The sequence below is a fragment of the Lynx canadensis genome, chromosome A2 (assembly GCF_007474595.2).
Source record: "Lynx canadensis isolate LIC74 chromosome A2, mLynCan4.pri.v2, whole genome shotgun sequence".
Lineage (NCBI taxonomy): Eukaryota > Metazoa > Chordata > Mammalia > Carnivora > Felidae > Lynx > Lynx canadensis.
In genome coordinates, this window is record NC_044304.2 from 152,650,908 (window position 1) to 152,667,206 (window position 16,299).

At 46.0% G+C, this 16,299-nt stretch overlaps 1 protein-coding gene across 2 annotated transcripts in view; it reads right to left on the minus strand.

Annotated features, from left to right (window-relative positions):
• Positions 1-16,299, minus strand: part of CREB3L2 (cAMP responsive element binding protein 3 like 2) — a 118,604-nt gene that overhangs the window by 17,074 nt on the left and 85,231 nt on the right. For both annotated transcript variants that reach the window (XM_030308515.1, XM_030308516.1), the window contains exons 3-8: positions 14,001-14,176; positions 12,450-12,537; positions 7,394-7,578; positions 4,943-5,089; positions 3,673-3,731; positions 2,270-2,338 (exon numbers count right to left, since the gene is read on the minus strand). In XM_030308515.1, the coding sequence (XP_030164375.1) occupies positions 2,270-2,338; positions 3,673-3,731; positions 4,943-5,089; positions 7,394-7,578; positions 12,450-12,537; positions 14,001-14,176 (724 nt within the window). The remainder of the gene's footprint in view (positions 1-2,269; positions 2,339-3,672; positions 3,732-4,942; positions 5,090-7,393; positions 7,579-12,449; positions 12,538-14,000; positions 14,177-16,299) is intronic.

The following is a 16,299-nucleotide window of genomic DNA, read 5'->3' on the forward strand; positions in this document are numbered from 1 at the left end:
CTGACAGAAATAAGGATTCTGTAGAAATATATTTCCTGATATGAAAATGTGTCCAGTGTATTCTGTTAAATGGGAAAAGTTTCTTAACAAGATAGGATTCATATAGGTATAAATACATAAATATAAACTATCACAAAATATAAACATATCTCTGGGTGAAAAGATTGCAATTTTCTGCTTTTTTAACTAGTTTCTGATTTTTTCTACATTCGGAATATATCACCTGTGGGTGTGATTTTTTTAAGTTTAAAAAATATGATACAGCAGGGTCAGCCTGGAGAGGGGAGGGGAGGCATTTCCCAGGAAAGGGGGGCAATGGAGCCCTTCTCAGAAGCACCCTGCTCCCCAGCACAGCCCAGAGTGCACCTTTGCTGCCCCCTTGTGGTTGTGAGAAGACCTGGCACACGGAGCCCCTAGACCAGAAGGCACCTGGACAGAACTCCAAGGTGATCTTGGATCAGTTCCTCTTTCCCTTCTCACTAGTTCATGGAGTGGATTTGTCCCACTCATGAACACGGGGCTTCTGCAGCAGCAAGTGCTAGGGCAGGCATGGGAACATTATCTGTTCAGGATGCTAACAAGATAGATATGGACTCTGGTGGGGGTCCAGGACCCAGAGATCCGCTGTGGCAGGGGTGAAGGTGGAGATAAGGAGGGGTGGAGCCTCAGGAGACTAATGGCCAAAGGCAACCATGAAACGAGAATCCTAAAGTGGCACTGAAAACCGTCTCCTTTGCCTCAAGGGAATCAAGACAATAGCACACGGAGCTGGTGACATTTACTTACTTCTGCCATCTGTCTATAGGGCATTTGAGGTGACCGCCCTTGATCTGCTATTTGAGCACACGTTCCCAGACTTGCAGAGGGCAGCCCAGTGGGGGTTACAACGTCCAATGTTCCCAATGACGGTGGTTTTAACTTCCGAGCAAATAAGCCTGCTGTTCGCGCGTCAAACCATGAAGATGGGAGCCATATTTAATGTTATCATCCAATGACGTGCTAATAGATATTACATGATCCCTTAACAACCGCAAAATCGTTATCAGGCATTTATACTCAGCCTTAAAATGATTAAGTAATATTTTTCTCACCTAAAAGTCTACTTTTCTCTGCTTGGATTGTTTATAACAACCATAGGATCCCCTCACTAATGAACACTTTAATTTTTAAAGCCTAAGTGGGCACCGTGCACACACACAAACATGCATTCTGGATTAAACTCCCCAACCCTAACCCTAGCCCTCAACCCCTTTCTCTTGCATATGCTTCTCCTATATTGAGGCTCCAGAACCAGACGTACTGCAGTTAAATACAGCTCGCCCGTTTACTGTGTGACCTTAGGCAAGTGACCTAACCATTCTGAGTCTCAGTGATCTCCTCTATATAGTGGGGATATTAATAGGACCACCTCACAGGGCTGTTGGAAGGTAAAATGAGTTAGTATCTGTGACGCACTGAAAATACCTGGCAAGAGAGCGCTAGAAGAACCCATTAACTCATTCTGTCTGTTACTTTTTTAAATGGCTTTGAGGGGCACCTGGGTGGCTCAGTTGGTTGAGCCTCCGACTCGATTTTGGCTCAGGTCACGATCTCGCGGTTCATGAGATGGAGCCCCAGGTCAGGCTCTGCGCTCTGTGCTGAGCCTGCTTGGGATTCTCTCTCTCCCTCTCTTTCTGCCCCTCCCCAGTGCATGTGTGTGCTCTCTCTCTCTCTCAAAATAAATTAGAAAACTTAAAAAAACAAGTAAGAGCCACTCACTTAAAAAAAAAAATGAGAATAAAATAAAATGGGTTTGAAATGTAATGAATGAATGAATTTTTATAAGCGGTAATTTAAAACACAAACTTGGTCTTCTCTCTTCTTTTCACTAATAAACACCATTTGTTACTAAGACCGAGTGACGACGAAGCGGCCGGTCCCTCTCTGGCCACCTCTAATGTTTAGCGTCATTTTTTAGAAGAATCAAACTTATCCAACTTTATTCTCCTCCAAGCCTCCTCCTTACGCCCCTCGTCAGAACCCTTGTCAGAACTGGCATCTCCATCAATCCCGTACATGTTAGGAAAAGTAAAGAACGCGCATGCGTGTGTATGTGAGTGTGCAATGCACGTGTGTGGCGGGAACAGGTGGGCGGAGTATGGCCGTCCCAGACACCTGGGCACGACTGTACCTTCAATGGGATCTCCTCCACTTCCTTCCTGCTCTGCCCCTCTTTCCACCTCCCTGCCATTAGGCCATTTGAATAGCTCCTTACTTCAGCGACACTCACCTGTTGGTGTTCTCCAGAACCTCCACCTTCTTCCGAAGCTCCAAGTTCTCAGTGGAGCAAGACTCCACCCTACAGAGGAAAGAGAAAGAAGACAACTAGCTGTATCACTACAGCAAATGCGAGGCCAGGAGCCAGGGTGGAGGCAGGTGGGGCTCAGAGAAGGAGGTGTGGGAATCAGCTACTCGAGGGAGGTGAGGGAGGGAGTCTGGCCAGCCTGAGTTGGGAAGAAGGATAAGAAGACAAAAGAGAAAAGAGACACACACGCACAGAGAAACCAGTGCCTCAGTAATGGAAAACAAACAGGATGGTACAAAACGTAAACTCCTTCTGGTGTGTTCCAGCCTTGGCTGCTCTCACCTCAGCCCGATTACCCTTGACACCTGTTACACGTCTCCCTCATCCTACAAGGGCTGGATGCTGCTGGCTGTACCCTCGGCCGGGAGGACTGACGGGAAGCCAAGGCGTTCGGGACAGGGTGAGGGGAGAGGATGAAAACCCAGTGCCCCAATACAAGGAATCCAGGCGCAGGAGCATAGGCATCCCCCAAAGAGGCAATAAAGACCATCTTGACCCTGGATGCCTACAGAAAATACTGGACCAGAACGGGAACTGCTTAATGCCAAACTACCAATACTTAAACCAGGACGTAGAAACACTAACTTTCGGTGGGAACTTCAAGAACCAGCCAAGGATCCACTCCTTTCCCCAGACACACGGGAAGATTTCTTTCTGGATCAGCGGCCTCATTTCCATCTTAAAATGATACCTGTTGGTCAGCTGGAGAACTGTTTTAAGGCTAATACAAAGTTGTGTTTCAAGCCTGTATCTAAGCCTAATACAAAGTTGCCATTTTCCTAAGAGCCCTCCTGATATTTGGAGCCATTCGGAAGAACAAAAGACGCCTTCAGGTGTTTTTGTGAGAAGTCACTAGCCCGTAGCATGAATTATAGTGGACGGAAAATAAAGAACGCCAGCCCGACCTACTGCATTGCCTGTGTGTTTCCCTAAGGTGTGAGGGAAGTGGCCAAAAGAACTGATTAATTAGCACTGCCCCTTCCTGCTGAAACAGTGCTTCTCCTCCGTGGAGAGTTCCAGAAACGTGAGCGTATGTTAATATTTACACTTGTTGGCAAGGAAGCCTTCAAGGACTTAAGGAACTTTGGTTAGAACGGTGTAATACAAATGCCTACTAAGACTGAGGGTACTTTTTACTTCCAGCCAAACTTAAAAAGCTTGCCCTCTAAAAGCCACTAGGTGGCAGGCAAACCATAGCTGATGAACCAGTGGGCTTTAATGGTGGCCAGAACGAACTTCGCTTCTCATGAAAAACCCGATGCTTTGCACACTCCCGGCTCCCCATATATGTCACCCAATAAACACACCCAGTTTCGCAGGAGGCTTACTTTTTCTCCAAGCTGTCCATGTATTCTTTCTTCTTTCTCCTACTTTCCTGGGCAGAAATCTGAGATATAAGGGGAGAAAAAAGGATTCACTTCCTGCTATATCGATAAATCAATTATGTGTAAATGGAAGAAAGAGATCTGTTAGTGCAGACATCACCGGAGTAAATCAGTTATGTGAAAATGGAAGACAGGAGTCCGTTAGTGCAGAAATCACCAGAGTCCTGCTCACTGTTGTAGCCATTCTTCATCTATTTATCCTGCTGGCTCATCTGTGAATCACCTCTTCTGACCACCCTGGTTTCAACCAGCCCGTGTTCTCCCCAAACTAGGTCCCGAGGGGGAAGCATGGCGGGCCTGAACAGAACACGTGAGTCACAGACCATCTGTAGGGTCCTGGATAAATGATTTCAACGCCGTGAGCCTCAGCTGGCTGGGCTATAACACAGAAACTAAGAGGGTTGGGCTTGCTCATACATAACCCCCTACTGGTTTTGCACATGGACCAAGAGCCATAACCAAACTTTCTTTCTTCCTTTCTTTGCCTCCTCCCTCCTGCCCTGCTTGTGCCCTAGTCATGCCCCTGGGCGTCACCAGCCCCGATTTGCACTATAGGGGGCAGAGGGATAGGAGACTGCAGAACAGTGGACTGCAGAATTTTTTAAATCAAAAACCCAGTAAAGAAAGAAAATAAATACCCATAATGTATTTATGTTTAATATAAATTTTATACATGCCTATGAGACCGAAATATTGTGCACATCATAAAACAGAAACTTGAAAGGCTGAGATAAAAAAAAAATAATAATAATGAGAGTTCTAGTATCTTCCCCTCACCCTTGAATGGATCACCCAGGGCACCCAGGAGTCCACACACCCAATTTCGGATCCACTGACCCAGAGGATGGGTGGAGGGGCTGGAAGAACACAGGGGTGAGTGGTGGCTGCGTTCCCGCTCCCCACCCAGGGGAAAGGCAAGCCGAGTCTTGTCCCCCTCCATGGGACGGGCCCTCGGTGGCCACTGGGAAGAGGGGAGTAGGGGCATGCAGGCTCACTTCTGGTCACAGTCTCTGCTCATAGAAGCACTTAGATTTGGGGCGCCTGGGTGGCTTAGTCGCTTAATCTTCCCACTCTTGATTTTGGCTCACGCCGTGATCTCGCGGTGTGTGGTTTGAGGGAGCGATTCTCTCTCCCTCTCTCTCTGCCTCCCCCCCGCCCTCAAATAAATAAATACACTTAAAAAAGAAGCAGCACTTAGATTTGAAGGGTTCACCTTGTTCTTGATTTTCCTCCGGATTTTCTTCAGAGCCTTCTCCTCTGATTTTGTTAGAGGCAATTTGGTGGGGATGGGATAGCCCTCGGCGATCAGGGTCCTCTTCTCCTCTTCTGTCAGGACGAGTGGGCCTGATCCTTGAAGTTTCTGTGAAGTTCAAGGGGGGGCGGGCAGAAGAGGGTCAAAGCACAACAGCTGAGCACGCTGAAGAAACACGCAAACGTCTGAGAGAAAAAGATGTCCGTGTGCTTCGGGGGAGAGACGAGCATTTGCAGTGGGGGCAAAGATGCTGAACGCACTGTCGTGTGACCTGGTGCAACCTAAGGATTACCACTCAAAGGAGACCACCCATCCGTTCCCAGAAAGTACCCCACTGGCGAAGACGTCAGAAGGAAAATTACAGGGTTCGTTTCTCGCATCTCGCAAGATTTCGTGGCCTTGCGGTGATGGCGGATACACCTGGAGCTCTGTCTGTGAAAGAGTGTTGTTGTTCTCCTGAAAATGCAGTTTTGCAAGATGCCCTCCTTGCGCCGGGGGTCGCTTCCTGTCCCCCGCTGACAGCTAAGGGGCCAGAAACGCACCCGCAGCCACATCCCGCGGAAGTCTCTGGCTTCAGTGGAGCCCCAGATCGTCCACCATCAGTGAAGATGAGGACTGTCGCTCATCTCATTTAGCCCCTAAGAGGATGATGTGTTTCTGACTGGTCAAACGAGCTGAGAGCCGACCGCGTGTGAGCCCCATGTTCCACGTCATGGAACACTCAACACAAACTGGGTCTCTCAAGCAGGAGCTTGTGCTCGAGACTGAGACTGAATTGATCCAAGAAAGGGTGAGGGCAATTAAATGTTACGCTGTGATAGCAGCTCAAGGTGCACGCAAAACCCGGGGAGAGAGACGCTTCTATGAGTTTGTGTGGTGGGGAAAGCCTCCGGGTACGACAAGAGACTTGAATCGTGCCTTCTGAAAGGAAGGGGATGATTTACACAGAGAGGGGAGGGCATTCCGAGCAAAATGCAGTATTTTGAAAAGTGACTGAAGATGCTATTCTGGAATGGATCAGAAGTTCTTGAAGCAGCAAAGGGTCAAGGCACCCAGTACAGAGTAGACATATTAGGGCCTGATACCAAGAGCTAACACAAGAAACACAACAGGCTCTGGGGGTGTGACCCCAGGAGGATTTCCTCCAAAAATGTGCAGACTGGACTGATTGGACGAGGGCAAACAGGTATACAGGATGAAAACCATTACTAGTTCCAAAGGGGTGAGGAGTTGACTTAGAGCTGGTAAAGACAGAGTGGGGAAAGTTAATTCCCCTGTCCTTGGTAATGGTGAGAGAAACGAATGTGGCCACAGATCCAGAACTTTCTGGGACACACTGAATTTAAATTTTCAAAATTAAGTTAATTGATAGATGGTTCCTACAGAATTTCGAATATCTCATCCCATTCAAATTTGCTCTGTGATATAAATTCAATGCGATATAAATTCCATAAGGTTGATTGTAAGTTTATAATTTTTCAGATTTCATAGACATCAGTGCGCTCTTCAGAATAAAGAAGTTAATACCTAAAGTATTAAAAGTATTAAAAGTATTAAAAGTATTAAAGTAAAAAGTTAATACCTAGCCCTATTTTTATTGGGGAAAAGGTGCCCTTATATACTTTAGGGATGAATGATGAGTCACGCTTTCTAACCTGAGTCTCTGGAGTAAGAACTGTGCCACACAGGGGCGCTTGGCGTGTGTGCCACATAGTGGCTCAGTCTGTTGAGCCTCCGACTCTTGATTTTGGCTCAGGTCGTGATCTCACAGTTCATGGGTTCAAGCCCTGCGTCGGGCTCCATGCCAAGCATGGAGTCTGCTTGGGATTCTCTCTCCCTCTCTCTCTCTCTACCCCCCTCCCTCCCTCTCTCTTTCTGCCCCTCCCCAGCTCATGCACACACACTCTCTCAAAACGAAAAAATAAACATTAAAAAAAAGAGAGAGTCTTGTACCGCACACAAAAAGCGTTAAGCTCTGTTTTTGAGCTTTAGACGTCAACACGTTTGATCGCCGACAAACTTTTAAGTTCATCAAACACGGTTTATTTGAAAAATATGTTCTCTCGCAGGCCGTAGGATCATCTAAAGTGATGGTAAATATCTGCGACATGATTTGGAGGAGGAAGGCAACACCACGTTTTTCTCCCCTGTGCTTATAGCTGCGTAAACTAAGCACATGAGCGGTAACTGGATACGCACAGGGAGAGGAAGAGAATTTGTGTTAGCGTGGCCGGGTGACGGGCAGGTCTTCAGAAAGGGCTGTACGATGGTTATCGCCCTGTTTTAGCGAATTAAACCAACAACTTCCTTCCAAGAACAAAAATCAAGCGGCCTTCAAGGGCACCCCCTCCCAGTGAAGCTCCAAGTGACCGCGGGGGAAGCGTTCGCGCCCAGAGATGCCAGAGTACTCACGTGAGGCGCTGTGAGGAGAGGAGAGCTGGACAGGGCGGAGGGGGCCCGGGCCGCGGCTCTGGCGGGGCTGTGGGTCTGGGGCAGGCCGAAGGGGTGCAGGCGGGGGTTGGGGCTCAGGCTGCCCTCCGAGTCACTGCTGTGGCTGCTGGGGGGCGTGGGAGGTAAGTGCAGGTGTTCCACGGAGGCTGAAGAAAAGAAAGCGATTGCATCCATCAGACAGCAAAGAAGCAGGACCTGGGGGTGGTTCCACGTCTGTACATCCATTCAGCCCGACTCGGGGCAGCTGGACCGAAGGCTGAGGATTCTGCGGGTGCTGATGCGGAAAGATCTCCAACATATACTGCTGGGGGGAGGGGGGAAATCAAGCAGCCCTCCTTTTGTGTGAAAAAGGAGAGAAGGGGAATACATCATATTTGCTTGTCTCCACATCGAGAAACTGGAAAACATGGAAGAAACTAATAAAATTATGACCTCGGCGGGGGGGCAGCGGGAAATTAGGGTAGACAGTGAGAGCGCTGGCATAACTTGTCACTGTATCACTTCCTATCATGTATATAGCTTGACGTGTAAACCACGTTAATGTATCGGGTACTTAAAAAAGAATCTTTAAAAAAAAATTAGCAAAACTTGGGGCCCCGGAGGGTTTCCAGTGGCTGCTTTGATTGATAAAAGCTCATGTTTCTGAAGGAATGTGCCAGGCAGGGCCAGCCATTCTTCCTTCAGAGAATTTGAAATCCATCCGTCGACAGATAGATAGGTGGGCGCTGGAAAATAAACGTGTGGTGGGGACCTTTCTGCCCCACAGTCCCCTAGCATCTGAAAGTCCACCCCTCGCCTCTCCTCAGGGAGTCACAGACACATTGGCTGCGGGAGCCTGGGAGCCTCGGTCGGTGTTATCACGCACACACCTGCAGGGCAGCAGCGAGGGGCTCTGGAGGGAACAACCCACTCTGAGTTCAACCTTTTTGACAAAGGAACTCTCCTTTTTCCGACCCGACCCGTGGACATTGTCACTATGCTGAAATCCCTTGAGAGCCAGCCACTGTTATCGAGCCGAGGGACATAACCCTGAGTAAGCCTTTCACCCCGTGCCCCTCCAGGGCCCCTAGGACAACAGAGCCCTTAGCACCTCGGCTGGGCCAGACAACAGCTTGGGGCCGCGGAAAGGCCTTAGCCTCTTCTCTCCCATAACTAGAGACTGCCGAGGTGCTATCAGTGGGAAGGGCCTTCTGAGGCACAACTGACATAAGAAAATCGATCCCACCCACACCTGCCTTTGGAGGTGACAAGCAAGGACCAGGTGGCTCTCTCTCTGAAAACACCTGAATATCCCAGGTAACAGGGAGTGTCCCTCTCGGCCACCCCTCCTGCCACCCTCCCTGCTCCTCGCGTCACGCATTTCTTTCTTCTCTGTCTTATTCTCTATTTTTAAAATTTATTTTTAATTATTTATTTATCTTTTGGTAAATGTTTATTTATTTTTGAGAGAAAGAGCAGGGGTGCGAGCAGGGGAGGAGCAGAGAGAGACGGAGAGAAAGAGAGAGAGACAGAGTCCTACGCAGGATCCACACCATCAGCACTGAGCCCGTTGGGGAACTCGAACCCATGAACTGGGAGATCATGACCTGAGCCGAAGTTGGACGCTTAGCCAACTGAGCCACCCAGGCACCCCTCTCTCTAACTATGACCTTGTTTTTCTCTTTTTCTAACGTACCACCTTTCACTAGCTGCTTCCCTTTTTCTCTGCCAAAGTCTTGCCAAAGAGCTCCATGGGTTTTTAATGTCTATGGGTATTCTTAAAGCTAAAGAATATTCTTTTTTTTTTTAAATTTTTTTCACTGTTTATTTATTTTTGAGAGAGACAAAGACAGAGCGTGAGCAGGGATGGGGCAGAGAGGTGGGGGGGAGACACAGAATTGAAAGCAGCTCCCTATGTGGGGTTTGAATTCACTGACCGCAAGATCATGACCTGAGCCGAAGTCGGATGTTTAACTGACTGAGCCACCCACGTGCCCCAAGCTAAAGAATGTTCTAAAGTAATCCATATATCTCTAATGCCAACACCCCTGCCAACACTTCCAGGTGTCTGAAATGTGTGCCCACCTAGGAAGGAGTCCTGAGAGAGTTAACCAACGTGTTGGATGACTTAAACAAGGAGGCCATTAGACTGAGATGGCTTTAACGCTGTGGCCTAGGTGAGCAAACCTAAAGTCTGTGCTTGTAGATGCATCAAGGTTACCCAATTGAAACCTAAGGACAAGCAATTCACAAACAGCCAACCAGACTTCAGACTACAGCCAATCAATAATTTCTTTGCTTTGCTTCTGCAAATTATAAAAGTCTCTCCCTGAGCTCCCATTGGTGGAACTCTCCTAACCACTTCTGGTTGGGCACTGCCGATTTGAATACGTTTTCGTCCAAATAAACTCCTAAAAGTTTTTTAATATGCCTCAGTTTATCTTTTAGCAATGTTAAAAAAAAATCCCCAAACCCAGGAGCAAAACCCATTAGGGGTTCCCACTGTCTGCCACCCTGTGCTGTTACATTCTGGAGAACTAGCCAAGTTCTTGTCCTTTTCACTTAAGCACAGTCCAAATTATTCTAATCCTTTTCTCCTTTCCAAGCAGAAGGTACCCCACACAAAAGGGAAACGGCATGACATGGAAAGTGAAGGAAACGTGAATCCCCTCTTTCTTACTTATTAAGAGCCACTGACCTGGCTATCGGGGCCCTGATATCAGATTTCTAAATATCATTTGAAATGCCGGTCTCAGATTACTTGCAAGGTCTGGGGACAGCAAGCTACTTTGCCTCGAAACTCCACTGCATACAAGGATATCGAATTTCCCTCTCTCTGTTTAATCTAGGATAATGAGGAAGGACTGCCTGCCACTTACTTTACTCTTGAAACCTTTCTCCTCCAGTGATCTCAGATTCTGAAGTCACTCCAGGATTCATTGTTATAGTGAGGACACTTTCTGAAGCATATTGCGACATAAACTAAAAGAGCAAGATGCATTTGCTAGCTTTCGTGAGAATGAAAAGAATTACTTTAGAACAGGATATAAAGCTGAAAGGTGCTAATGGAAACACCCAGTGGAAAGAAACATTGTCTCTATAGGGATTCTAGTCGATATTACGAATTTTAAGAATGCAATAATTTCTTACTGACAATAAAGGCAAATGCCAACCCTGATTAAACTGTCGCAGATAAAACCCTGAGTTAGTCTCCAGTGCAATGAAATGCTGGTGCCTTTATGAGAAATGTTCACATGTAACACCCACACGTTAAGTACACACTGTAACACGGAGGCCTTTTCTATACAAATGCAGATAAGAATTTCTTATTTGTGGATCAGACTAATGATCTGTCCTTCTAACTATGTGCTGAAGATATAACTAAGAAGGAAAATGACGGCAGGTCCAAAGGCACAGATGGAAGAAACGCGGGACCCATGCAGGAGTAGCTCAATAAAAAAGGCAAAAAAGGGGCGCCTGGGTGGCGCAGTCGGTTAAGCGTCCGACTTCAGCCAGGTCACGATCTCGCGGTCCGTGAGTTCGAGCCCCGCATCAGGCTCTGGGCTGATGGCTCAGAGCCTGGAGCCTGTTTCCGATTCTGTGTCTCCCTCTCTCTCTGCCCCTCCCCCGTTCATGCTCTGTCTCTCTCTGTCCCAAAAAAAAAAAAAAAAAAAAAAGGCAAAAAAGCTTCCTTCTACTCTATGACACTTGTGGGTCAGTGTTTGGAATTCCTCACTATGGGCTTCAGATGAGAACAAGATGGAGAAGTCAGAAAGAAACCGACACAGAGAAAGAAAAAGTGAAAAATATGACAACTTCAAGTCTGACCTTATTCTGTTCCAAATGGATGGCAAGACGCCCAGTGAGATGCAGGAACTAATTTAGAAATAGGGAAGAGGCTCTTTGCAACTATTGTCACTTAAAGTCAACATATATTTTTTATTAAAAAAATGTTTTTAATTGTATTTATTTTGAGAGAGAGAGAGAGAGAGCAAGCAGAGGAGGGGCAGAGAGAAGGGGAAGAGAGAATCCCAAGCAGGCTCCATGCTGTCAGCGCCGAGCCTGATGCAGGGCTTGAACCCATGAACCAATCATGACCTGAGCCGAAATCAAGAGTCGGACGTTTAACCTACTGAGCCACTCAGGTGCCCCTAAAGTCAACATTTGAAAACACTGAATGATCAGACAAATTGTGAGTTCACTTTACAAAGGGTTTAAACTCGAGTTGTTGTAAACAGGCAAGGTGCCTTTGCAGATATTTGTTTATTTGCCTCTACTGATCACCGAGGCAGCACAGAGAATTGGGTTTGATTCACACACTCACACCCAAAAGGGCAGCAATTGCGTTGGACATCAGCACCCCAAGTTCATAGCTGACTATAAAGGTTTTGAAAAAATACCCCCACGAGGAGTGAAACTAAATGAAAAGATTCAGCATAAAAGATTCAAGCATATATACACAGGTAAAAGGTTCAAGTACAAACATATATGGGAAATTAAATTGTAGCTTTCCAAGTTTGTATTTAGAATCAATGTTTTATATATATGTATATAAATATATACATATATATACACATATATAAATATATGTAAATATATTTTGTAAAAATATTTGTAAATATATGTAAATATATATGTAAATATATATAAATATAAATATGTAAATATATATACATATATATATTTAATGTTTATTTCTGAGGCAGAAAGAGACAGAGCATGAGTGGGGGAGGGGCAGAGAGAGTGGGAGACACAGAATCCGAAGCAGGCTCCAGGCTCTTAGCTGTCAGCACAGAGCCCGACGCGGGGCTCGAACTCACAAACTGTGAGATCATGACCTGAGCCGAAGTCGGTCGCTCAACCGACTGAGCCATCCAGGCGCCCCGAGAATCAGGGTTTTAAAGCACAGAGCTGTTTCGGAAACCAAGCTACGCCCGCGGTACAAATTAATCCCAGCACTTTCTCCCGCATTCCCTTTCTCTTTCGACTGTGCTCTGACGTCTAGTAGCCCGAAGGGAGGCAGGGAGGGTAGACAGACCTTCTTTAGGAGAGAAGTTGAGGAACTGATCCACTTCATGAGGCTCCAGCTTAATCTTAGGAATAATGGTCTGGCAGGAGGAATCAACCTGAAGGGAGAATTTCAAACAGTTTTTAAAAACCGGCAACAACCTCGTAGGATCACCAGGGAAGCTAGCTATTTGTCATCTGTGTGTCGCCCTCCAGGCAGCCCTGCTTCTCCGAGCTGGCGGTAACCTGGCTGAGCACAGGCTCCTTCTTTGACAGGGAGGAGGCTTTGTTCTTAACCTTTCTCTCACTGCCAAATCTGGCACTACAGCTCACGGAACACTCAGAATTCCAAAATTAAAAAACCAGGGCAAATTCATCAATGCTTCCTTCTATTGTTTTTATGGTAACATAAAGGCATTTTATCATGCAACAGTCTGGAGAATTTGTAAAGGGCCACGGGCCTCCGCCAGTTTGTCCTACGGCAGGAAGTGCATGAACCAAGCTGCATCCATTCCCCTCCAGGCTTCCTCATGGTTGACGACATCTAACCATGAAACAGTACGGAAAAGAGAAAAGGTCTCTGGCCCGTGAGTGGAGCAGGGCCATGACCCTGACCTTTCTTAGTTACATACTAAAACATCAACTGAACCAACATCTCGAGGAGCAGGGAGACTTGGACACGCTCTAGAAGCCCAGGGCAATGAACAGATCCAGGCAGCGAGGGAGAAAGGAATTCTAGAGGGCATTGTAGAGGTGTCCTGTTCACAGTCCCTCATCTTTTCCACGATGGGTTGTCAAGAACACTAAGAACAAATACGGCGCCTCTACTCTTCTGTGTGACCTCTTCCTGAACAGGTACAGGTAGATATTACACCTTGCTCAGAGGACATCTGACTTAAAGAACATCAGTGGAGTCACGGTTTATAACCCTTGGCTTGAACTTTAAGAAAGGTAGGGCTGGCTTCCAACATCTGGAAGAAGATGTGTGAGCATGATTCTGGTCTATTACTAGATACCAGAAATATCTGGAGAGAAGGTAGAGCAAACTAAATTCTACTTCCTGTAGGCATGGAATTGAACCAGAAAGAAATTCCCAATTTTTTATGTTTTCCGTGGGTAATACGATAAACGTTGGTGGGTTGGAGATCCCTGAACTGGGTCAGGGCAACTCCGCATTGCACTAGGAAAGTAAAATGTTACACAGGAACCAACATTCCAGTTAGCCACAGCATGCAAGCATGCATCATCATTTAACCCCTCTCTTTCCACTGGCTTAAAACTGAAGAGTTTTTTTTTTTTTAAACTATAGATATCCATCTATTTTTTTTTTTAATTTTGTAACAGCAATCATCGGAAAAATGAAATCAGACTCGCTACCACTTTTTCTGAACAATGTCTTCAAAGGAAGTGGTATAACAAACGCTGACCCCAATAGGTATTGATATATACATACGTACATACGCAATTATATATCCTTAAGCATATACAGCCACTAGCTCTAAAAAGGTTAAATGCCTTATTGGAGAATGAGCGTCCATATCTTTTGATCCAGTGTGTGTGTATAAAAGAAAATTGAGTATACCCCAGTATTCGGTTCCAGGAGGGGTTCCTCCTTTTCAAAAGGGGTGGAGATGGCTGTGATGGTCAGAGTGACAGAGGGAACAAGTCCCGGGGGCGGCTCCTCTGTAATCGGCTCTGTCTTGATGGTTGTGGATGGAAAGTCTGTAGACAGATACCATTTCTCACTTTCCACTTCATCTATGGGAAAAAGATAAGCACACGTATGAATTCGTCCAGGGTATCATACATAAGTAAAACAAACGACTACTGAGCTTGCTCCTCAAAACACAGTTCCAACAATAAAGGGCAGAATAGGAGGAAATAAAGTGAGGATGTGAGAGGGGAGAGAAATGGATAAAGAAATGAATGGCAAAGTAAGAATCTATACCTGCATTCGCTTGAGTGTAAGTTTGCCGAAATAAACGACAAGGATACACGGAAAAGAAAGACACCCACCTTCCTGGTCAGGGTAGCAAGAAGACTGGATGGATGGGGAACAAGACGGGAGGAAGAATCTCCACGTGTGATGTTTTACACTATTTGTTTTCTCAAACTAAGTGAATGTGTCATCTATTCAAAAATATAGAAGTACATTTAAAATTAAATGAATGGTTTGAAACCAGAGTCTCAGGAGAGACAACTGGGGACCACGGATAGGTGGGCTCTATTCTACTCTCAATGGACAGTGATTTTTCCTTTCTTTTCTTCTCACTCCCTGTTTTTGTCCTTCTGTTTCCCTATGACCCCACTCATACCTTAAGCCCGACCTAGATTTCCAGAACTTTACTTAGCCCTCTGCAAAACTTCAGGGTTTATAATAAACATCTGCCTTTGCTGAAATGGATCAAATATCTAGAGAAAAGGGCTGGATCTTGGCTTGCTACTGGCTTTCATGGTTATCACAGGCCCGGGGATTGCAACAAAGCATTAAGAACAGACAGAATCACCTTGTCCCTTAATGCCCATTCTTCTAGACACTTAACGTCCACCTATTTCTTACCAAATTACTTCAGCACTACTAACTGAGCACAGTCATGGAAAAGGAGGGAATAGTTAGGAAGGGAAAAGACAAGGAGATAGCAAACAGGTTCAGAACAAGAAAAAACAAGTCAGAGATTCCCAAAGTCAGCATTCCTTAGCTGATACAATTTTTATTAAAATGAGGCTAAAATGAAGCAAAGATACATTCCTTGCTTTATGAAAAGGTTTAAACACACACACACACACACACACACACACACACACACACACCACATGCTGAGTGAACCATTACTATACCAAAGAGCAAAGTCGTTCCCATTAGGACTCAAGTTTTCTTTTTTTTTTTTTTTTTTAATTTTTTTAAATTTTCAGTGTTTATTTTGAGAGAGAGAGAGACAGCGCGCGAGCAGGGGAGGAGCAGAGAGAGAGGGAGACACAGAATCGGAAGCAGGCTCCAGGCTCCGAGCTGTTAGCACAGAGCCCGACGCGGGGCTCGAACTCACGGACCGTGAGATCATGACCTGAGCCGAAGTCGGCCGCCCAACCGACTGAGCCACCCAGGCGCCCCAGGACTCAAGTTTTCTTAAGAGAAGGTACGCGAAAATCATTCAGAACTGGTAGAGGCGGGGAAAGAGCAGGCATAGAAGCAAAAACTAAAGGTTGTAATTATTAAAACTGTATTTCATAAGCAACTTCCTTGAAACTCAAGAAAAAGTTAGATTCACATTTACAAAGGAAAATGATCTCCCCCTCCGCAATCCAATTTATAATTGACTTCATTGACTAGCTCAGTCCTGATTTATTTCCTGAGGCAAAGGAAAGATGGGCAAGACTTCTGTTGGTTAAAGACATTTTGCTTTTGGAACTAGTTCCATAAAGCTGTTGAGTGCGATGGTGTGATGGGAGAATTTCCATCATTCACAGGGTACGCACCACATCCTGGCTGAAGGGGGAGGGGCAGGAAACAAAGGGCCTTTTGATGGCGGCCAGAGGAGAGAGACCACACTGTACTTGACACAGAATTCTGCTGGCCAGATGGGCGCCCGGCTCAATTTAGAGAAGCAACTGGATGAAGAGGCAAAAGAAGATTCTAATGCCTCTCCCAAAATGAGCTTAAGAACTAGAAACTTCTGTCACCAGCAAGGAAGACACACTCAGGACAGATTTGGGGAAGAGTTGGAGAGACAGAGTGCACAGATCACACTTTCTCTATTCAGGAATGGCATATGGCTGCCTTTGCTTTGTGAAGTCAACACTTACAGCCTGTCCACACTAAGCAGTATTTATCCCTGGCAGAGAGACTGGAAGAGAGATAGTAAGATAAAATACAGCCTCAGTGT